This window comes from Sitophilus oryzae, unplaced genomic scaffold (genome assembly GCF_002938485.1).
Source record: "Sitophilus oryzae breed Bouriz unplaced genomic scaffold, Soryzae_2.0 scaffold_1701_pilon_pilon, whole genome shotgun sequence".
NCBI classification, from domain to species: Eukaryota; Metazoa; Arthropoda; class Insecta; order Coleoptera; family Curculionidae; genus Sitophilus; species Sitophilus oryzae.
Window position 1 is genome coordinate 2328716 of NW_022146393.1, and position 24047 is coordinate 2352762.

At 32.0% G+C, this 24047-nt stretch overlaps 2 protein-coding genes across 2 annotated transcripts; one reads left to right on the forward strand and one right to left on the reverse strand.

Annotated features, from left to right (window-relative positions):
* Positions 1 to 908: 908 nt before the first annotated feature.
* LOC115881223 (trafficking protein particle complex subunit 6b) lies at positions 909 to 1874 on the forward strand. Its single transcript, XM_030898640.1, has 3 exons — positions 909 to 1285; positions 1341 to 1402; positions 1453 to 1874. Exons 1-3 carry the CDS (start codon positions 1208 to 1210, stop codon positions 1778 to 1780), a joined length of 468 nt encoding a protein of 155 aa, XP_030754500.1. The 5' UTR covers positions 909 to 1207; the 3' UTR covers positions 1781 to 1874.
* A 20-nt stretch (positions 1875 to 1894) lies between these two features.
* LOC115881217 (anillin-like) lies at positions 1895 to 23776 on the reverse strand. Its single transcript, XM_030898633.1, has 5 exons — positions 23745 to 23776; positions 8093 to 8925; positions 5803 to 5931; positions 3976 to 4342; positions 1895 to 3550 (listed from the first exon to the last, which is right to left on the reverse strand). Exons 2-5 carry the CDS (start codon positions 8531 to 8533, stop codon positions 2709 to 2711), a joined length of 1779 nt encoding a protein of 592 aa, XP_030754493.1. The 5' UTR covers positions 8534 to 8925; positions 23745 to 23776; the 3' UTR covers positions 1895 to 2708.
* Between the last annotated feature and the right edge of the window lie 271 nt (positions 23777 to 24047).

The window sequence follows — 24047 nt, forward strand, 5'->3', positions numbered from 1 at the left end:
ATCTTAATACTATATTATGCTTTGTCTGGAAAATAAATGTTAAAATATCTTAATTTTGCATATCCTATTCCATCCTTCCATTACGAAAAATATGGTTTATAAATCACATTATAGCTAAGAAAATCACATAAATTAGGCGTAAGAATAGAGAAATCTTAAAGTAGCAGAAAACCTATTATGAACATGACATGCAGCTACGAATTTCCCGAATTTTTAATAAAGCCCTTTTTTTAAAACGTTTACGTAGCATAATAATCTAGAGCAATTAGATTAATTATAGGAATCTAGAGTTTTATTTCTATTTAATTTTATTGACTATGAAAATACATAATAAGCGTTCACGTGTTGTGCGAAATATTAAAATAATAATATAAATCCTTGATATAAATAATATATCGCGTACTATGATTGAAAAAAAAAATAGCGTCAGCGATGACTACGAAATGAAGATCGCTGTCATTTTATATGGGAAATGTCCTCAATCGTCATTTCCCAGCCAACTGGACGCCGTTTTTTCGATCATACGGTATATATTGACAAAAAACACTGAAAAGCACATATTTGTTTTCTACTGAAAATAATTCCAAAATAACTTACAATCTGGCAACATCGAAGATGTGCGCATGCGTAGTGTCTGTGACTATATGCAGCAGAAACTCGTTTCAAGGTCAGCCACAGGATCCACACCATTACCAAAATAATAAAAATATTCACCGTAATTACCAGACTCATTAATTAGAAAAGCCATCGACTCCATATCGACTCTGCCATCGATATCGATCCTGACAATGATCCTGATCCTGACACATGACCCTGACCTGACCCTGACACAGCTCCTGTTGATCCTGGTTTGAGTGGTTTGTTACCAGAGATATAGATTTAGTCTATTATATCTCTGGTTCCCATTTCCCATTAATCCTCCATTAATCTGTGGGCATTATCCATCACTTTCCATGATCACTTTCCACCTGTGCTTTCCACTTTCCTGGTCTTCAACGGAATAAATAAAAAAAGTAAACTATTAAAAACAAGGGCCATAGGGCATAGGTCTGGCATAGGCAACAAAAACTATTTCTGCAGTGCAAGAGCATCATTTTTTAAGTCATATTTAAGTTTTTATGTTATTTTTACAGTGCTTTGAACAGATTATCAATTTTTAATGGTTTTGATATCTCTATAATCAATTATAGGTTCCGATTTATGAACCATGGCCGATGATATACTTCTCGATTTGTTACATTCCGAAATTGTTCAATATGTAGTGGGAAACAATGATAACATGAAGGTGCGCTCAAAATATACACAAATAAGTTTACGTCGATAAATTTGAGCCTTTTTAGGATGAAGATTTGTCTACTCTTGAATACATTGGATTTTCTACTGGATATAGAATTATTGAAAGGTAAAATGCACCTTTTTTTGGGTTCCTAAAAATAATTAAGAACTTTTTAGGTTGACTAAAGAAATGCCTCGTTTCAAAGATGAATTAGACACAATGAAATTTATATGTACTGACTTCTGGTCGGCCGTGTATAAGAAACAAATAGATAATTTAAGGACCAACCACCAAGGCGTTTATGTTTTGCAAGATAATGTATTTAGATTTCTGAGCCGACTCTCCAATGGAAAACAGTATTTAGAAGTGGCTCCAAGATATGTTACTTTTACATGTGGTGTAATTAGAGGCAGCTTGGCAAATCTGAATATTCAGTGTTTGGTCACCGCTGAGGTACAAAGTTTGCCTTCCTGTAAATTTCATATACAAGTGCAAAGGACATAATTTGTATGTATTATTATTTTTATGATTGTTTTATTATATATATGTTTATAAATGTTTAATGAAAAATATATAAGTAAATTAAACACTTTAACTATTTTTAAGTTAATTTATTTAAATAACAAGGAATTTCATATAATAGAATAATAAACAGTTACCTACAAGAATTAAATAACAACTGAATTAGCATAGTAAACATTTTAAGTTAATTATCATGAAATATAATATTGAAACTAGACTTTTGTTAAGTTAATCTTTTCTTGTCAGATTTTTAGTTCAAAGTCTGTATCTGGAGTGACATATATCTTTTTCAGTTTTTCATGTAATAATACCTACTAGTACAAGAGTTTGTTGGGGTATAACTTTGTTGAGATGGATGAGTGTAATCGCACAATTTGAATTTTTCGAGAACAAACTATCTACGATTTCACAGAACCTGTTTTTCAGGTCTTTCTGAACCCATGGTTAAGAATGCTTTAAGCAGTTCGGCCATTGTATGCTGATTTCCACCGAAGCAGTGTGTCTGTTGGGCCTTTATTTGCTGGCGTTGTTTAAGTTAATGTAAGTTTCCCCAATGAGCCTGATCATGGGTAGTTTTGGGTAGCCAACCAAAAAAAAGAAGTTTTTGATAGAAATTTACAGAGAATGTGTGTTGAATATGATGGTGAAGAGTTCTGCTTTTATCCTGAACGTATTAGGAACATTATTGAATTCCAAAGTATCCATCAATCTCAATCCGTCATAGCAGTAAATAGTAACATACAAAAATTAACTAAAAAGTGAATTGACATAGCAAATATTTTAACACTTGTTCATCATCAAATAAAATATTTTACTATATTAGTTTCGAAAATCCTATGTACATTAAGAAAATAAATAATCCATCCACACGTGAAACAATAGCCAATCCATCCATTAAACAATAGACAAATTAGAGTTTTTCAATGTTCCAGTTTTTAAGACATTTTAAGACCAAATTAATCCTTTCTTGCCAGATTCTTAGTTCGTCCTCTGTATCTGGAGTGACGTATATCTTTTTCGGATTCTCGTGTCCTAATACTAGTACAAGAGATCTCTTGTTGGGGTATAATTTATTGATTTCATCACAGAATGTACACTCTGACAAATCGATTGTTGCTCTGGCACTGCAATAATTTTCATCAGATGGGTGAGTGTAATAGCACAACTGGGATTTTTCCAGAACGAACCATCTACGATTCCACAGAACCTGTTTTCCAGGCCTTTCTGAACCCATGGTTAAGAATGCTTTAAGCGGTTCGGGCCATTGTATGCTGATTGCAACCGAAGCAGTGAGTCTGTTTGGCCTGTATTTACTGCTGTTTAGATTTTTGAAGGTAAATTTCTGGTTGATGGCGTTGTTTAGGTCAATGTAAGTTTCCCCTATGAGCCTGATCATGGGTAGTTTTGGTAGGCGACTCAAAAAGAAGTTTTTAATGGAACGTTTCAGAGAATGTGGGTTGAATATGATGGCGAATAGTTTCGCTTTTATCTCGAACGTGTTAGGAACATTACCGAATACAAAAGGACCTCCAAAGTCAATCCATCCTAGCTTGTTGGGCGATATAAATTTCGTCCCGTAGATTGTGTCTTTGTAGCTGAAAACTAGGAGGTAGTTTGAGACGAGAGCGTTGTCAATTAGATTTTTGCTGTTGATGATGCACCTGGTGTTCTGTATAGTGATTTGTGCTCGGACGTGATTGGTTGGTGAATATGGTGAGACCACCAGATCTAATAGAGCTTGTCGGCGTATATCTGCAAAAGAAAATAGCTGAGTTAAGCTGAGTAAAGCTATCAAGTATCAGACCACCAAATAAAATAATTATGGTCTGTCCAACGGAAGGATCCCTGACAGTGACAAATTTATCTGTAGAAAGCTTACTAAAATAATTTTAATGCCTGCAAAATCAGATTACTTTTTATAATATTAGTTGTAAAGCCCACCCAACGAATCGGGGAAGTTTTCGATTTATTTTAATTTACACAATTTGCCTGTAAAATTAAAATGATAAACAACAACTGTAACTGTCAAGTGTCCTCTCGGTGGACAGACATTATTTGTAAGTTTCAAGAGTATCTTGTGAATATTTTAGTTTAGGTATTGAAATTTTTTTTAATAATGCTATTGGAAGAGTAAACATAAAGTATGTGCAAAGAGTTATATTATTTTTTCAACTTACTTGATACAGTTAAGAGTTTTTCAGCTTCAAAATGTGCGCCGCTGCCGATAAAGTTGTCAATTTTTGATCTGGCAAATTCCAGGAAACCCAGCAGTTGGTTTGCTATATTGTCCTCAATGTAGACCCGTTTCTTCAAATTTTTTCTGATATTATCATAGAAAGCTTCTTCGCCGACATTTGTAAGGCGTTCATACGATCCACCTGAATTATTTTCAAAGACACCGAATAAAGATTCAGTGCTCTGAAGAACACGTTTTAAAATCTCTGTTGGGTTAGTCTCGGACAACTTCATCGTTGATGATGTTGACGATATCAACTCGGATATATCATTGCTGTTTACGCTAGTGGTATGTGGATAAACGTAATCCTGAAATAGAAAATAGAAGCTATATTAAAATATCTAATATCCATAAAATATCTTATTTATAAAATAATGTAAGTAATGTGCATTGCTAAAACAATAATAAAAGCGGCGAAACTTCCATTGATGCGGGTGATGTCTCGTATCCCCTCAAAATATTGTAATACGTTTTTATTTAAAAATAAGTCACTGAGATCTCCTATAATAAATTAAAATTCTCAGTAAATTTATTCAAATAATTAAATTCAATTTCAATTATTTCATGTGTATATTGGTCGAGCCTTATAGATAATGCCTATGTTAAACGCTAAAAGTAAAAATAACTCGACAGCGCGGTGATGCGTCTGTACCTCGTTACATCTTGAACGCCGCCGAACGAGAGCCGGGGTCAGCGATCTTTCCCGCCACGATTACGTCTCCTGTTCACTGTTTTATTCAGTGGGTGATGCCGTGTTTCAAACACATTTCGTTCGCCGTATAAATTAAAAAATATCGTCGCGCGTCGCGATGGTTGATTCTTAGTGCGGCTGTAAAATAGAAATAATTTTGCAATCATCCTTCAATTCATATGGCGTATTGTACAGAAAAATTAAGAACTATTGAAGAATGACCTCCAAATTATATTTTGAATATTAATACTCGTTATGGGCACTCAATAAATTTTTTTGTTGGCCTTGTCTATTTTATCTAATAGATACGTTCACAGAGTTTTATTTCTTTTAACTAAATTTGGTTCTTTTTTTAAATTGGTTTGATTTTATTTTTTTAACCTGTTACCTTTTTTGTATATTTTATTTTTGTAACTTTAAAATTGAAAACTTTAATAAAAAAAAGAAAAAACTTTATTGTGTTGGTAAAATGTTAATTGCCGTTATTTATTACATCCCCTTGTATTGACGCCACACTACGCTGCTGAATGAAAGGATCCTATTTTAATTCTCAAAACTATTGAAGATAAACTTTAAGTGTAGTATTTATCTATTTTTCTTCTACTTATTTTATTTTCACTGCTAAAAAATATAAAGATACAAATTTAATAGGCATAAACTGACCTACACACTTTTGCTAATAAGAGGAAAATAGTCAGTGGCGCACATCTTTTTCTAGAAAAATATTCTAGTGATAACCCATATGCACGTCCCTGGTAAATCTGTCGAAACTTTTTTAGAATTAAAATATGTAGATAGTAACTCTTACCCTTCGAATTTCATTCGAATAGATAAAAGCACTTGGAAGAAAAAAGAAAATTATAATAAATCGAAAAAAAAAATGAAGACTTTAACCTCCTGTAGTTACGAAACAAAGCAGAGTCAGACCCATGTTGATATAAAAAAAAATCTTATTTTTACGGGAGGAATCTTCCCACGAGATATGACACGTTTTTTGAAACACCCTGTATTTCACTAGAATAGCTATGTGTAATTTCTTAGAAGAATATTGAATAAACATATATTTTATGCATTTACCTCTGTAGAGCCCCTTTTTAGTTCATCCCCAATGGCCACAAAAAGAAACTTTTGTTCATCGTAGGCAGACACTTGCGTTTCATTGCCTTCATTTTCGGTCATGATACTCGAAACATAGCGGATCGTAGCCTGCAAAATAATAAAAATAGTATTGTTTTATTAGGAGTAAAAATGACACTTCTTTTGGCGAGGCTGTACGTTTGTACGACCAGGGGCGGATACAGAAATTTATTTTAGGGGGGGTCCAAATAAAAAAGTAATGTAGAATATGCTTATTAGTGCGCCATTTTTAACCCGAAAGATTAATATTTAACCCAATTTATAGATCTTAGGAGGGGCCCGGGCCCCATGGGCCCCCCCTCTGTATCCGCCACTGTGTACGACATACAGACCAGGCACAAAAAGTCATTTTTAATCAGAATAGAAAGAACATGCTATTTTTTCAAACGCCACAAATAATTTTTAAAACAATTTCAAACGTTCCAAATAATATAAAAAGATTTAAGTAATACCTTATACCTTGTAAGTAATTATACAGGGTGAGTCTTAAGTGCAAATATTTTTAGGCGTAGAATATTTCGACCCCAGAAACACGGTTATGAGGTTTTTTTCGCAATTTTTTTTTGAAAATTTGGAATTTTTTGAAAAAAAAATGGAAATTTATCGAGAAACTGTGGTTACGCTTATAAATAAGCGTACCTTTTTTTAATTATTATTTTTTTAATTAAAATTTGATACTTTAGGTCAGTTTAATAATTACTATATTTGATATCAATTAAACTTTTAGTTACGTAATCGAGGGCGCGATTTTTAAATTCATTGTTGCCAACCATGGACATATTCAGCGCCAGCCATTCACTATGTAGGTACCCTTACTGGAATTTAAATTTCCCGCTGGGGATTCAGGTGGTAGCTCTGCTGTAAAAAATGCGAAGTTGCCACATTTATTTATTTAATTTCTGACATTGTCATTCGTTTTGACACTTTAGTTTTGTATTACGAGTTTTTGGTGTAAATAAATAGTGTTGTGACACTTTAAGCTTAAAAATGTTTACTAGCAGACCTTGCAGTCGAACATTGTTCTTTTTAGAACCTCTTTTAGCCGTAAAAAACTCATCGCAACTTTATGATAATATTTGAACGGGAAAGCGATAGTAATGGTCCTTTATGTCCCTTAAGCGCTGTTAAGAAGGTGAGTTTTGTTGATATAAATAATACTGTTTATATACAGGCTGTTTCAAAACAAATGCGAAAAACTTCAGGGGGTGATTCCTTGTTCAAAATAAAAAGTAGTTTGCTTTATAAACGTTGGGTCAAAAGTCAACCATTAGGGAGATATCGCGGTACAAAGATGGCGGAAAAATAATGCATAAGATAACGTATTGCAGTAGAGTAATGTCAAATGAAATAATATTAGAAACATCCTAAAAAGTGACAGCGGCCGACTAGATTTTTTCCTAAAAAAATGACAGCACCCCACTAGATTCTTTATCTAAAATGTTTTTTGGTCCTGACATGTAATGCTTTACATTTTTTTTTATTTCAAATCGGTGAGTTTTATCAAAAAACACAAGAGATAAAAAAGTTTCTAACCTCTAACTCTTTTCTAACTAAAGTGTTTGAAAAGATTTTTCTTTAAATTTCGTTAACAAGAATGATAGGGGTAGTTTATTTCAACCTCTTTCACTCATTTTAAAAAAGTGAAAAAATTACCAGAAAGTGTGTATTCATAACAGTAATGCTTCCATAAAATTTCATTAGTCTATCGCTTTTCGTTTTCAAAATAAAAAATAAAAACATTATTTATCGGCCATCTTTGTACGGCGATATCTCCCTAATGGTTGGCTTTTGACCCAACGTTTATACTACCAAACTACCCTTTATTTTGAACAAAGAATCACTCCCTGAAGTTTTTCGCATTTTTGAAACACCCTGTATTTATAATTAATTTATTTTCGTTTCCTAAAATATTTTGATTAAAAGAAAATATGTAAAAGTGGGCAACGCTGTGCCGGTCAAATTTAATCACGTGTCTAAAAGTTTATTTGATATGAACTATACCTTCGTTGTGTTTTTGTACTTTTATGCTTAGAGCAGAGGCTTAGGCTTAAAATTGCTTTACTTTTATGCCTAGGCTTTAAAATGACTTTTTTATATTGTCAATCACGTTACAAAAATTAATACTTTTGTGACATTTGAAAAAAAAATATTATTAGTGATATTTCTGAATGTAAGATCATTAGCACACTTTGTTGTGGTTTATTCGGAAATTGTATATCACTAGACTTACCTCGTTTATTTTATTATACTGCGGTTGTGGTTGATAAGTGATGCCTATGGTATCATCGTTGGATTCGACTTGAATGGAAAATGTCTCTGATGCGGTGACGAAATGCTCCGCTTGATCAAAAGAGTTTGTTGATTGCACCATTTCAGTCTCTGATGCGGTGACGAAATGCTCGCTGCGATCAAAAGTTTTATTGATTTCACCGTACCCCTCATCACTGTCGTATCTTGGATACATCATATCATCATCTGATTCTTCCGAAAGAAATTCTGGAACGTCTTCGTTGCTTTTAGTAGCAAACGAACGTTTCATCTCTTCAATGACGTTTATATAATGTTTGTCAACTCTCGTAAAATGCGTCTTTTGAAGCTTTCTTAAGAGGGTGTTGTAGCGATCTTCGTATTTTTCGAAAACTTCCGCTACTTTTTTATTTTTACACAACATGACCTTCTTTGGAACGACAACATTTCTGTTAATAATCGATGGAGAATGTTGAATATGATTCTTCGCAATCGGCTTTTTCCTAATAGCTCCAATAATTCTGGGAGAGCTTGTCTGGTATGATTCTACATCATGAAGTCTGCCATTTGGAAAAACTGAATCGTAATCATTATCGCTCTCCGACAAAATGTCTCTGATTTCCGATAAAATTTTCTTGTTCCGAGATGGTATAGGTTTTCCAGACGATCTAGAAACGGTAAATGTTTCTGTTCTGGTCAGATTACACTTTTGTTTCTTCTCAGAGTTTTCTTCGTAGCTTTCATCAGCTTCGTAGCAACTCTGGATACTCGTGGTGGATCCACTAGGGGCTTCTGAATCGCATATTTTTATCCCCGCTGATAAAATAAAGTCAATATTAAAATAGGGGTTACACCGGGTGCGTCTCAAAAGTGGCTCACCCTTATAACTTTTTTAGATAAAAAAACGAAATTTGGTATCTTAGTATATGACATAAATTAGGATTGATTGACGTATTCAATTGTTTTTGGTCACTTCCTGTTTCACCGGAAATGACTACAACTTTTGATTTTTAAATTACACCCTCTGTATTTTTCTACTTTATTCGATAGAAAATGACACTCTCAATAGAATGACATGTCATATATCAACTTTTGACATTTTCACATATTATGGTTTATTTGAAATTTTAACATGCGGTTCATAACGACAATTTGACTCGAAATACCAAGTACGTGGCATCAAATTATTCGTAAAAAAATGTTTTTTCCAAATATGCTAATGAGCCACCCTTGTTCCATTTGAAAAAATTGAGGTATGGTTAAAAATACAACTTGGGCATCTTTTAACCGCCAGGACAAGACACGAAAAACATTAGATGATCAAAACTATTTTTCCAAGGCTCCTTGATTAAAAATTAGTGTTTTTTAAGCGAGAATGTCAAAAGTTGACATATGATATGTCATTCTATCCAGAGTATCATTTTCTATTGAATAAAGTAGAAATACAGGGTGCTACAAATTCGAGGTACGAGCATTGGTATCTCGGTAACCGTAATAGCTACGAACATGGTTAAATTGGGGCAAAGTTGCGCTTTGGGATGTTCGCCGAGATGCCATCAAAAAAATTTGAAAAATTTCAAGGATGGCTGAGTTTTTTGGAAAAAACGGATTTTTTTGAAAATCAACTTTATTTTTTTCTGTCGTTACTTTTAAGAAAATCAAAAAACTAATTGCACATTCTCATAGCCACTTTGTTAGGGCTATCTGACAGTATTTTTAGATTTTCAAATTAGCTGATAATTTGTGAGATACAGTGGCCAACTTAATTTTTTTAAATACGGACCTGCATTTTTTATTTCCGGTTTTGAGAGATCTCGGTCTCCTGAGTACAATGATATGCCACACTTTATCCTTTTTTTTGTTTTGGGTACCTTAACAACAAAAAAAATATTTAATTATTATTTAAAATAATTTCCGTCCCACTCTGTTTTTTTTATTTAATTTGATTATGTTCATCGCAACAATATTGATCAGCGCTAATTAACATTGAATAAGGAAAATCGAGCCATTTGGAAGATTCAAATAAATTATATCCAGGTCAGCAATTTAAAGATATTATTTTTAATTTTTTTTATTGTGAATTTGAAATCTCAGTGTGCGATCTAATAATATGCGTAATATTCATCGTAGTTATTATAAATAAATAAACTTCTACAAACTACTTTCTAATGCTCTTCGAAAGGTTACCGGTTACCACCCTCCCTATTGCACAAATTTATTTTTCGTTCAATTTTATTTATAGCTCTTTGAACTTTCTTCTTATACTTCCGAAAGCATTTTGTACTCTTTATTGTAAATGTTGAGATGTATTGATTTCACTTTTACAAATGACGTGAAGTAATGTATTCATTTGTATATTATTTTTTATTATTTTATTCCATTTGATTTTCAATATTCAATATTTATCCCACGTCGTTGTTAAGTTTGAAAGCTTATCAATATTGTAACGATGAATATATTAAAAATTAAAAAAAAACAGAGCCGGACTTGAAATTAGTTGTGAAAATAAAGTGGCTATGAGAATATGCAATAATTTTTTTCATTTTCTTAAAAGTAACGACAGAAAAAAATAAAATTCATTTTCAAAAAAATCCGTTTTTTTCCAAAAAAACCAGTAATCCTTTAAAATTTTTAAAACTTTTTTGATGCCATCTTGGTGAACATCCCAAAGCGCAATTTTGCCCGAATTTAACCATGTTCGTATCTATTACGCTTACCAAAATACCAATGCTCGTACCTCGGATTGGTAGCACCCTGTATACCGAAGGTGCCGTTTAAAAATCAAAAGTTGTAGTCATTTCCGGTGAAACAGGTCAATCAATCCTAATTTATGTCATGTACTAACATACCAAATTTCGTTTTTTTATTTGAACAAATAAAAAAGTTATTGGGGGGAGCCACTTTCGAGATGCACCCAGTAGACCTTGTTATAGATTTATTTATCTTTTAAAACTTAGTAAAAAATGCATTTTTAAAAGGAAAAATGTAGAAAGTCAAATTGATTTATAAAAAAGGGAATTTAAAAAAATAAGTTTCTGAGAAATTTATAATTTTTAATAATTAATATAATATACAGGGTTGTTCACAGGGGTATTGTAGTTAAATGATTAGATTTTTAGAAATTGTGAATTATGGGATCGTTGGGGATCTTTAAAAGAGAGCTACAATTTAAATTTATTTTCAAAAGGTACAGAGTGGCCCAAATGAATAAAATATATCAAAGTTGTATTTTTTAAAATAGAACGCCCTGTATATTATCACATTCATAGTTTCTACGATTGTATAGTGAGTGGGAGGGGGGTTAATCACTGTGACCTTACAGATCTATTGTGTCCCTAGTTTCTACGATTAAAATAAAGATAAATTTGATTAAGGCACTTGATCTTGCCCTTTTTGAAATATTTACGATTAAATGTAAATTTAAAATGTAGTAACAATTTTAATGCTTAATTTTCTAGGTGGATTTAAGTTTTTAAAAGCAAATATTGTATTGAAGTTTTTCTATTTACTAAATATTGTATTGCAATAATAAAACTAATATTACCTTATACAGAGTGTCAAAAAAATATTCTAAAGAATTACCGGATTTAAACGGCAATATTTTGTTTAATTATTTTTTTTTTATATTTTCTGTTTTCCTAAAAATTACGATTAAACGGGTGGTAAAAAAATAGGCGGATATATTGGTGGTATATTTAATTGGTATATTCTTATACAAAAATTTAAATAGCTCTCTTTTTGTAAACAAATGGGCTAGCAATATTATCGTTTTAGTATCTATACATTTTGTAAATTTTTTACTTTTTAAACAAAATCTAAAATGTCAATATTCCATGAGTTGATATTATTGAGGTCTCCATTATATGAAAATGCATTTGAAGAGGTTGGTAAAAAAATTGAAGAGGTAGGCAAAAATGGTTTAGTACAATTTGGTAGACAATTAAATTGTGAATTTAGTTCATGTAAACATTCATAACTTAATTTTATTACTAATTACTATTGATTTCTAATTCAAATCCACATTTATTTAGGATAATTTAACTAACTAAAGTATGTAATTAATTAATATTTGGGCGTTGGGCGGAAATAATCTTGGTATATTTAACTAGTACACTCTCTTTTACAAATATTTAAACAGTTTTCTTTTTGTAACCAGATGGGCTAGCAATATTATCGTTTTTAGCACCTGTATATTTGTACAATTGCTGCTTTAAAAAATATCTAAAAAGTCCATGTTCCATGGGTAGATTGACAAATGAGGTTTAAATTATAAGAATATACATTTTCTACGAAAACTTGAAGAGATAGGTAAAGAATGGTATAATACAATGACAAATTGACAGACAATTAAATTATGCATCTGATGCACGTAAAAAATACAGGGTATTTCATTTAAATTAAACAAATTACTGCCGTTTAAAAATAAAAACTAGTAATTATTTAAAATAAATTTTTAGACACTCTGTATAAGTAGCATTTTTACTACTGCAACACAAGATATAGTAAACAGAAAAAATTCAGTATAATTATTTGGTTTGATTTGGAAAAACCAAAATACGGAAAAAAATTTGGAAACCTAAATACGCCTAGAGAAATGAAGCACTAAAATTGTTACTGCATTTTCACAAAATCGAAAATATTTCTAAAGCTGTAAGATTAATGTGTGATAAACCTTATGAATTAGTGTTTTTTAACATAGCCATGACACTCTAGATTGAATTTTAAAATACGATTTTTTATTAAGCGCGAATGTCAAAAGTTGACATATGATATATATCATTCTATTCAGAATGTCATTTTCTATCGAATAAAGTAAAAAAATACCGAGGGTGCTATTAAAAATCAAAAGTTGTAGTCATTTCCGGTGAAACAGCAAGTCACCAAAAACAATTGAATACATCAATCAATCCTAATTTATGTCATATACTAACATACCAAATCTCGTTCTTTTATGTGAAAAAAAATAAAAGTTACTCACCCCTGTAACTTGAGATGCACCCGGTATAATTAAATATTGCGATGTTAGCGACGCCATAAATAGTCAATTATTCAACTTTACATTATCCTAATACATACCATGGATTAGGATAATGTAAATGTAAATCGGATGTAGTGCTTTTATCCAAAGTTTCAGTAAATAAGAAATAAAAGCATCACCGTATAGTGCTTCAAATAAAAATAGTGCACTATGCATGCAGAACTTTATGCTGAATCCAATTCTGTACAGAAAACTTAAAACCTTATCATTACTTTAACAAAACTTAAAACCTTACTTTTTTATATGAACCCGGTGTACAACAAATTATTTTTAGGATATGCGCCTTTATAAACCATGCGACATTTATATAAAACGATATTTGGACTTATTTCCACTAATGGGCCACCCTCTATGTTGAAATTAATAAATAGCGAGCACAAGTTATCAAAGAACTAATTTTTAAGGATGGTGCTGAAATTAAATTCATTTTTAATTACAATTTTAAAACTAGTACGTACAGGGTGATTCAAACTTCCCGCCCTTGGTTTATAACAGGAAAAGGAAAATTGCAAATACAAATTTCGAAGACAGAATTTGAATGGCAGTGTTTAAGGTATATTTTTTCGTATTTAAACATTTTTCGACTTTCCATTTTTTCAAAATGGTGGAAATGCCGTAAAAAAAATATTTTTTTCACAAAGTCATTATTTTTTTTCATATTCTGAAAGAACATATTTTTTTAAACAACTTTCATTAAAAAGTTTTTCTCTATCTTTATTTGGTTACAGTACGTCTGCTGGATATGTGTCTATGAAAGGAATGCGGACAAAAAACATTTAAATAAACAGCAATATATTTTATACGTCGACTTGACGAGTACGTCACCGCAAATAGCTCCGCCCACTCATTTTATTGGCTACTTGTAAATTTGTCGAATTTTTATTGATGGGACGCGTCGTCTAATTTTTTACGAAAAACATCGAGAGAATATCGTTTCCCCTCTCACGTATACTCCGTAGCTACAGAACGGACAGACGTACTGTACAAGCTATGGGCCTCTATGGGAGAAAATTTAATTTTTTTAAATAAATCTCAACTCACCCCGTGATAAAAATTAAGTCGGCCAGGTAACAAATAAGCATTTTAAGCTGATTAAACCAAATAATATTTTGTCATTAGTATCTTTTTTTGGTAAATTAACATTATTAACAATAAATGCGAAGTTATTGTTTAAAACAAAAAACGACATAATGCAATAAAATCAAAAAATTGAAAATAACATATAGTTAACAAATAAAGATAGAAAAAAACTTTTTTAATGAAAGTTGTTTAAAAAAATACGTTCTTTCAGAATATGAAAAAAAATGATGACTTTGTGAAAAAAATATTTTTTTTGACGTCATTTCCACCATTTTGAAAAAAAGTCGAAAAATGTTTAAATACGGAAAAATATACCTTACACACTGCCATTTAAAGCCTGTCTTCGAAATTTGTATTTGCAGTTTTCCTTTTCCTGTTATAAGCCAAGGGCGGGAAGTTTGAATCACCCTGTACATGTGCATGCTATTTAATATTTGTTTAATTTTGTATCTTGTAATATTATGTATTATGTTGTTTAAACCTGATCAAAAGCCGCAAAAAGTAGATATTGCGTTTTGGCTAATTTATGAAAATTATTGAGCAATTCAAAAATTGTCATCAATCATTTTTTTCAAATGGAAACTCCTTTTTTATTTCACTAATGAAAAGGTTTTTCAAATTACTTTTTGTTTAATCATGTTCCTATATACCTAAAATAAATCGTTTTTAAGTTATTTAAGATTTAGTTTTAAAGCGTATTTTTTTCTTGATTTTATCTAGCCTCCTTTGACATTAGGTGTCAAATCATCAGACAATTTATTTTCTTCTGTCAAAAAACTAATTATTTCAATTTCGTATATTAGAAATACTACTGGTAAAACTTTAGAAAGTGTATTTATAAAAATATATCTCGTATTTTAGTGATAGCTAATGGCAATATGATATATGGCCAGATATAGAGTTTTACATCGCGTGACGTTTAAAATCATAAGCTACTGATTAAAAATAAAAAAAATATACCCCTTTAAAACTAAATCTTAAATAATTTAAAAAGGAGTTATTTTAGGTATGGGAACATGTATTATCAAAAAGTGAAGAATTAAAAAACCTTTTCAGTAGTGAAATAAAAAAAGTGGGTTTCCATTTGAAAAAAATGATTTATGATAATTTATTAATTGCTCAATTCCATGACAGCTACGGCCAATATTATATGACATTCGAACAATTTAATTTTTGAAATAGATAGCCACATGTCTTCTCTTTATGCCACAATGGCTGTGATAATCACTAAATTTGTGTTGTTTAGGCTATAAAACACTTTCTGACAGGCAGTTTTTTTCTTCCAAAAGCTTTAAATACTTTTTTCACAAAAACGGACAATGTTAGGTATAGAGTGTTTGATATCAAAATTCATAAAATTTTACCGAGAATTTAAGTATGTAATAAAAAACGGGGGCACCCCTTTAAAATAAGAAAGTTACTGTCAACTTCCGGTATTTCCGGAAGTGCCGCTATATCGAAAATATTTTCAATCGATAGATCTCGTTGTGAAACAGTAATGTGCAAAAAATCTCCGATGTAGATATTGTAGTTCTCTAGAAGCTTCTAATGCACGCTCAACCTGGGACACCCTGTATACTAAAACTAAACATGCATTTTCAAAAATAAAAAAATACACAGTAACTAATCTGCGAAAAGAGTTACGCTTCGTCCTACGTGGGAGACAAAAGCGCGCGATTCGGGCGGTACGGGCGACGCGTATTATCAAACAACGTTTTCTTACGAAGCTGTCCTACTGAGAGTAGGTGGGAAATGCGCGCGATGTCGCATGTCGCGCGCGTCGAACTCATCGCCCTCTGTTGTCGCACGCGTCGCCCGCTCGCTTTTGTCGCCCACGTAGGACGAAGCGTTATTCAAGTATTTGATACAAATTCAAAACATATGTATAAAATAATCCAGATAATGCTGACTTTGGATAACTACCCCTTATGAATATATGCTTTTAAAATTTGTTAACAACCTTATAAAATTAAATTTTATAAATCTAGATATGGTAGTTATTTTTCGTAATTATTTGGAGAATACCATTATTTTAAAACACTTTTTTTATTGCAAATAAAATTAGTACTAGATATCTAGTATTATATTAAAAAATAACCACTTAAAATAAATAGGTACCAAAAATAAATGCCACTTACCGAAAGCTATTTCTGCTAGTTTATTCAAAAACACTTTTCTATCTGAAGGAGGACCGACTGTGAACTTCTCCAGAAACTGCTCAAAAATAAGAAATGCTATTGTTTAAAAATATAAAACTTTATATAAACTATATAACAGAAAAATAAAACACTAATTTACCACAATAATACACCAAAACACTTTACTTTTGAACTGGACGCGCGTTTTACTATGTTAGCATCATCAGCAGATGTTTTAATCGTTTGCTGATGATGCTAACATGGTTAGCGAAACGCGCGTCCAGTGTAAAAGTAAAGTGTTTTGATGTAATGTGGTGAATTAGTGTTTTATTTTGCTGTTGTAACACGAAAGTTTCCAACCCTTCACTGTAATAAACTATATAATGTTCAACTATAAAGCTTATAAATTACAGATTTAAATAATAAGTAAGTGTTAGGATTATATAAAAGGACTTACTGTACTCATTTTTCACATTCAAAATTCACCACAACAAGATAAAACAAAGGTTTCACTATTTCCACGATATGCTCGCTTCAAAGTTACATTAACAAGTAACACAAATTCTTTAGGGAGATCTACCTTTTAGACTAATATAACGAAGCCCCACCCCTAGTTCCTTAATTATCATAAACCTATATTGCCGATCTATAGAAATTTTATGGTGTATATCGTTTATTATGCCAGAAATTTAGGCACCCAATTACCTGCCAATTGGGATTTTTTTCATTTATTGCAGGAGGGCAGGCAAACAGCGCATTCTGTATCTATATTGTCAACTGTGAAAAAGTTTGTTTTTATATTGTATTGAATAGGATAATTGCATTTTAATAAAAATATATTTGACAGTACAGGCAGGGTCGGACTGGGACAGAGAGGACCGGGTGCCTTTGTGATTTTAAAGAATCTCTAGCCTGGGGTAATGTTAGATGGAACTTATAAATTAATAATCTGCAATGTTACTCATTCTCAGCTTAGTCAACAATTTTCAATTGTGTAGCCTACCTGTCATATTTAGATACTCTCTGTATAGTTGGGACCAATGCTGTCTATTTTTGGCTATGCGGTCCCATGTTATCCCTGCTAATTTCCTAATATCATGAGACCATCTCAGGTTCGGTCTTCTTCTAGGTCTCTTAATTCCTCGTGATAATTTTTGTGGTCCATCTGTTGTCCGTCCTTTTTGCCAGGTATCCTGCTGCCCATTGCCTCTTGAGGGATTTGATTCTGTGGATGACTTCTATTACCAGGGTCTTTTGTCGTATCTACTCTATTTTTTTAAGAATGTTACTGTATTAATAGATAAATATGGATCCAATTTCTTGAATTCTATGAAGTTAACAAATCGACATTTTTTGTAAAGAGAGTAGGATTAATAATTATTAGTCAGTAAGTCGACTAGATTTGATTCTATGTTTACAATAATCCATGCATTTACCAGTTCTTACTCCAACCTTTACCAGTCCTTCCGTCCTAAAAAATAAAGTTTTATCTTAATGCGCTTTGGCGAAAAATTTTGTCACTTGCGTAAACGAAATTGTGAGGACTACATAATATGCAACATACAGGGTGTCCCAAGCTGAGCGTACATTGGAAGTTTCTAGAGAACTACCATATCTAGATCGGAGATTTTTTGCATCATTGTTTCGCAATGACATCTATCGATTAAAAATATCTTCAATATGGCCGCACTTTTGGAAATACCGGAAGTTGACAGCAATTTCCTTATTTTAAATAGATACCCGCATTTTTATTACCATACTTAAATTCTCTGGAAACTGTCCCACGGGGGTAAACCTCGTGAGATTTCCAACGACGACTACTACAGAAAATGCGGAGAGGAAGAAGAAAACATAGAGCATCTGCTGTGCCACTGTCCGGCACTGGAATACCGATGCTTTACAACTTTAGGGTACGGTTTTTTGGAGGCACCAACATCAGTGACATTGGAAACTTTACAAAGAGAGAAAATAAAGCAATGAATTTTTTGGATATCCTCCAAAAATTGTTAATATTTTTTTTTCAAAAACGGTTAATCTTAGGTATAGAATATAGGTATAGAAAAATTCACATAAAATTTTACAGATAATTTCAGTATGTAATAAAAAATAGAGGTACCCATATAAAATAAGAAGGTTGCTGTCAACTTCTGGTATATCCGGAAAAAATCGGCGATCTATAGATATTGTAGTTCTCTAGAAACCTCTAATGCACGCTAGGTCTGGGACACCCTGTATAAGTTAAAATACGTACAGATTTGCATATTATGAGTAGAACAGTTATCATTATTTCTGTCTGATTTCTGATTAAGAATAAAAATGAACTATTTTACATGCGGTCGTAAGCCAGGGGCCCACGGAGCCCGGCAGCCTGGGACCCGACTGGCAATCGCCACCTTGACTATATGGCCAGTCCGACCCTCAATACAGAAATAATTCACTTTTTTTTAAAAAAGAAACGATATAATTTAGCAAGGGATATTCCAAATCCAAAAAAAATTAGACTAAATTGTAGTATAATTGTGTTTTTTTAGATGAGATGCTATACCGAGTGCGTCTCAAAAGTGGCTCACCCCAATAACTTTTTTATTTTTTCAGATAAAAAAACCAGATTTGGTATGTTAGTATGTAACATAAATTAGGATTGGTTGACGTATTCAATTGTTTTTGACTACAACTTTTGACTTTTAAATGTCACCCTCCATATTTTTTCCTTTATTCGATAGAAAATGACACTCTGAATAGAATGACATATGTCAACTTTTGACATTTTCTTATACGGCTTATTTGAAATTGTAATATGCCGTTCATAACGATAACTTGACTCGAAATACCAAGTGTGTGGTACCAAATTATTCGTAAAAAAAATCTTTTTCCAAATATGCTAATGAACCACCCTTGTTCAATTTGAAAAAATTGAAATATGATTAAAAATACGATTTGGGCATCTTTTAACTGGCCAGAACAAGACATGAAAAACATTAGACGATCGAATTTATTTTTCTAAGGCTTCTTGAATAAAAATTAGTGTTTTTAACACAGCCATGGCACTCTAGATTGACGTTGTCAAAAGTTGGCATATGATATGTCATTCTATTAAGAGTGTGACATATGATATGTCATTCTATTAAGAGTGTCATTCTCTATCGAATAATTTTTATCTAAAAAAATAAAAGTTATAGGGGTGAGCCACTTTCGAGAGGCACCCGGTATATTTTTGTTAGTTTTGTTACTAATTTGCCAGGAAATTCGCATTTTAAAATAACTCTAATTTTCTTAAATAATTTAAAAAAATTGCTTCACATTTTATATGAATCTACAAAATTTTAAAAACTCAAAATATTACTTTATTTATGTCGAGGTACTGTATAATAGTGTTCTTTTTAAACTAATCGGTACTAAAATACACTATACTGATCGATATAAATAGGAAAATTTGAAGTTATATTATTACATTGAATTTTTCTCACTTATTTTTAATGGAAACTCTTATTTTATATCAAATATGAACATACGTTCTGAGGAATCGGAACTGTTTTTAGGAACCGAGATTTCCCGCTTTTTTCGGTAGGTACTTTCGGTACTAGCTAATTTTTATTCAGGGTTGGTGCAGTTCGTCAATCAGCAAGCCAGGCATTATTTTCAAACGTAAAATCGATAAAAATTTAGTTTTTAAATAAAAATAACATTAAATTTCATTAATTAATCAGTCATGAGAAAATTAACACGAACACAAACTTAAAATTTACGTCTAACAACATCAAACGAACTTAATTAAATTTGAAAAAAAACCTTACATTTTAAAATGCAAATGTCTATAAGAACATAAGAAGACATACCGTATGATCGAAAAAACCGGCGTGAAAGACGACTGGAGATTGACAATCAATGATAATTTTGGCGAGGTCAATCTCTAGGCGTCATTTACTAAAAATTGACATAAAACTTGTCAAAATTAACACTGATTATAGAAAAAGATAAGTTTCCAGACACACAAATCTATTCCATGAAAATTATTTTTTCTCGAATTACGCAATTTTACAATTTATACTACACCATTTAAAAATCGTTTTTACTCAATATAAAAATAAAGCCTTCTTAAGGCCAACTGGCAGTGGGGGTCACTAAAAAATAAAGAAGAGTACGGGCCAAGTATTGAGCAACAATATACTAAAATAGTCCAGGAGGCAGTGATTTTTTTTTGTACTTACTTTCCCAGTGGGTGAAAGTCAGTCTGGCTGAAAATTTTCGGATGCAAAAATTTTACAGATTTTTGAAATCCGTAACCCTTATTTTCTTGGAAATAATGGTTGAAATTTAACGTATCATTTCATACTATCACAAACTATATAATCAAAATCAAGTCTGGCTGATTGTTCGAAATTAGCTAATGAGTCTGGCATCTTGAAAATTGCAAAAATTACAACATTTTTGTTCTTTTTCCGGATTTGAAAATGTGTCACATGATAAATAATATTATAATTTTATAGAAAATACGTCTGGCTGTCGTTTATAATCATGAAAGCCCCGCCAGACTTACAAGTCAGGTAGTTAAATGAGAAGAGGAAGCGGCATTGTATAATTGAAAATACCGAATTTAGAGCGCCTGACGAGTGTTGGAGTCTGGCAAGGCTTTCGGGATCTTCCACATTAGGCTGAGGACACACTGAAGCGACGAGGATAGCGGCGAGCCAGCAGCGCGACATCGCGTCCAAAACAAACTTGTGAAGACAAGTACGTATGAACATAGTACAGCGATCTGCTCGAGCGCTTAGATCGAGCGGCGAGATCAATTCAAATAATTTTGTTTTCGTCGCTCTGTCGCGCTGTAGAAAACGATGGATTCCTAAATATTAATAAATTTAGTGTTTGTAAGAGACATTTTATGGGACCAAAAAAATAGTAATCACCATAACCGGTACATTTTAAATAAGTTATGAGATGAAGTGGCAACACATTTTCGTAAAGTTTTTGAAAATTTCATGTACCGGGTGTCCCAGAAAGAATAGCTCTCGGCTGTATCTCAGAAAGTATGTCGTAGAGCTTGCGGAAACAAATATTTATAACTAATGAGACCATGAGAAATTGCTGGAAATTATTTTCGAGTTTGTAGGACGGCCGCTAGAGGGCGCAACTGCTATGGAAAATAACAAAATGGAATTTTTAAGAAATTTTGCCTAGATACGATGTACTATAAATAATAGCTTCATTATCTTCAGTAAATTATTGATCTATGTTGTTAGAACGATTTTCCCCTACCTTTAATTTTTAAAATAAAGTGGTGGGGGGAGGTTAGATCTGTTTTTATTTATATATTAATAACTCCGGACTGGATGATCGGAATCCAACAAGCGGGGGCTCGTTTAAAAGAGCTTTTCTTACTCTATATCGTACCATATAAACAATAATAATAAGCTTTTGAACGTATACGCTAGGGGGCGTTGTCTTACAATTTTACAAACATTGCGCATTTTTTCAAAAAAAAATAAATACGATAGTGTATGTAATTTTAGCTTATAGTAAAGAGTAATAAAAGCTTAACAAGTTAGCGAAAACCGCATCTTGATATCTTCTTTTAAACCAAAGTTATTTGCAAAATTATAATAAATACGAAAATATAAGCCTTTAATTATTTCATTTTTCTAACACGGTATCACTCTTGATTATGACCATTCTAATAAAAAATAATATAAAAGAGATTATTTTATTCCAAATACCGACAATGAACCAGAAAACCATAATACTAGGTGTATTAATATCTAATAATTAAGAGACCAATGACGGTGGACAAGAAACGACACCTCAGTGAATTCATGGAAGGTTTTGGAAAAAAGTTGCTTTTAAGCGGATAGTTTAAATATCAAAATATTATTATATCAACATCTTGATAGTCTCAGCAGCCTTTTTTTATCTTTTGATTGCTTTTCTAAAAATGCCTTTCTTCAACAGAGAAAAAACGCTGCTAAGACTATCAAAGTCGTCGTTTCTTATTAACTGTCATTGATATCTTAATTATTAAATATTAATAGATCTGGTATTATGGTATTCTGGTATATTGTCGATTTTAGAATAATCTAATCATTTCTATCTTATTTTTTTGTCAGAATGTTCATAATCAAGATGGTTAGTAATACCGTGTTAGAAAAATGAAATAACTAAAGGCATAATTTTCGTATTTATTATAATTTTGCTAATAACTTTGGTTTAAAAAAAGATATCAAGATGCGGTTTTCGCAAACTTGTTAAGCTTTTATTACTCTTTACTATAAGCTAAAATTCCATATACTATCGTATTTAATTTTTTTGAAAAAATGCGCAATGTTTGTTAAATTGTAAGACAACGCCCCCTAGTGTATACGTTCAAAAGCTTATTATTATTGTTTATATGGTACAATATAGAGTAAGAAACGCTCTTTTAAACGAGCCCCCGCTTGTTGGATTCCGATCATCCAGTCCGGAGTTATTAATATTTAAATAAAAACAGATCTAACCTCCCGCCACCACTTTATTTTAGCAGATAGGGGAAAATGGTTCTAACAACAAAGATCAAAAATTTACTGAACATTATGAGGCTATTACTTATAGTACACCTTATCTAGGCAAAATTGTGTAAAAACTCCATTTTCTTATTTTTTGTTGCAGTTGCGCCCCCTAGCGGTTGTTCTACAAACTTGAAAATAATTTCCAGCAATTTCTCATAGCCTCTTTAGTTATAAATATTTTTTTCCGCAGGCCCTACGGCTAATACTTTCCGAGATACAGCCGAGAGCTATTCTTAGTGGGACACCCTGTACACTACACCTTCTGGTTTGTTGGTTTCGAGTCAATCAAATGTTTGCGACACTACTGTCCAGAATGTTAGTCACTGTTAACATTTTAAATTATCAATAAGCAAATGAAAATAATAAATTTGCAAGTACCTCGCCTATTCCCCGCCGCGCTACTATGTTTCAGCACCTCGAGGCTTGCTCGACGCGGTATCGCGCTGCTTGCTCGCCGCTATCCTCGTCGCTCCACTATGTTCTTAAGCCTTAGCCACACTATATTTGCAGTAGTAATTATAATAGAAACTATCATCTGACAAATTTGTAGGACTGCGAAAACAATGGCAATGGTTTCAATAATTTTTTTATAATTTTTCACCTGCCACTTGCCAGACATATTACCCATTCTCACAAATTAGCTACACTATTTTTTTTTTTTGCTTAACTGCACATCCCTCACTAGCAGAAATATTTTTATCGCTGGTAGAAAAGTGCAGTATATTTGTACTTTCTAACGCATTTTCCGCCACAAGCCATCGGAACCCCCCCTCCATATACAGGGTGTTACAAATTCGAGGTACTTAATTAGAGGCCGACTTAATTTTTTTAAATACGGACCTGCATTTTTAGTTTTTGAAAGACCTCGGTCTCCTGAGTACAATGATATGCCACACTTTATACTTTTTTTTCTTTCGGACATTTGAACACAATTTATTTAAACTAATTTCAAGTCCGGTTCTGTTTTTTTTTAAATATTTAATCTATTCATCCTTACAATTTTGATAAGCTTTTAAACTTAACAATGACGTGGGGTAAAACATTGGATACGGAAAATCAAATGCAATAAAAAATAAAAATATCCAAACCAAACCAAATTAATATTTTTCAACATTTACAATAAAGAGTACAAAATGCATTCGG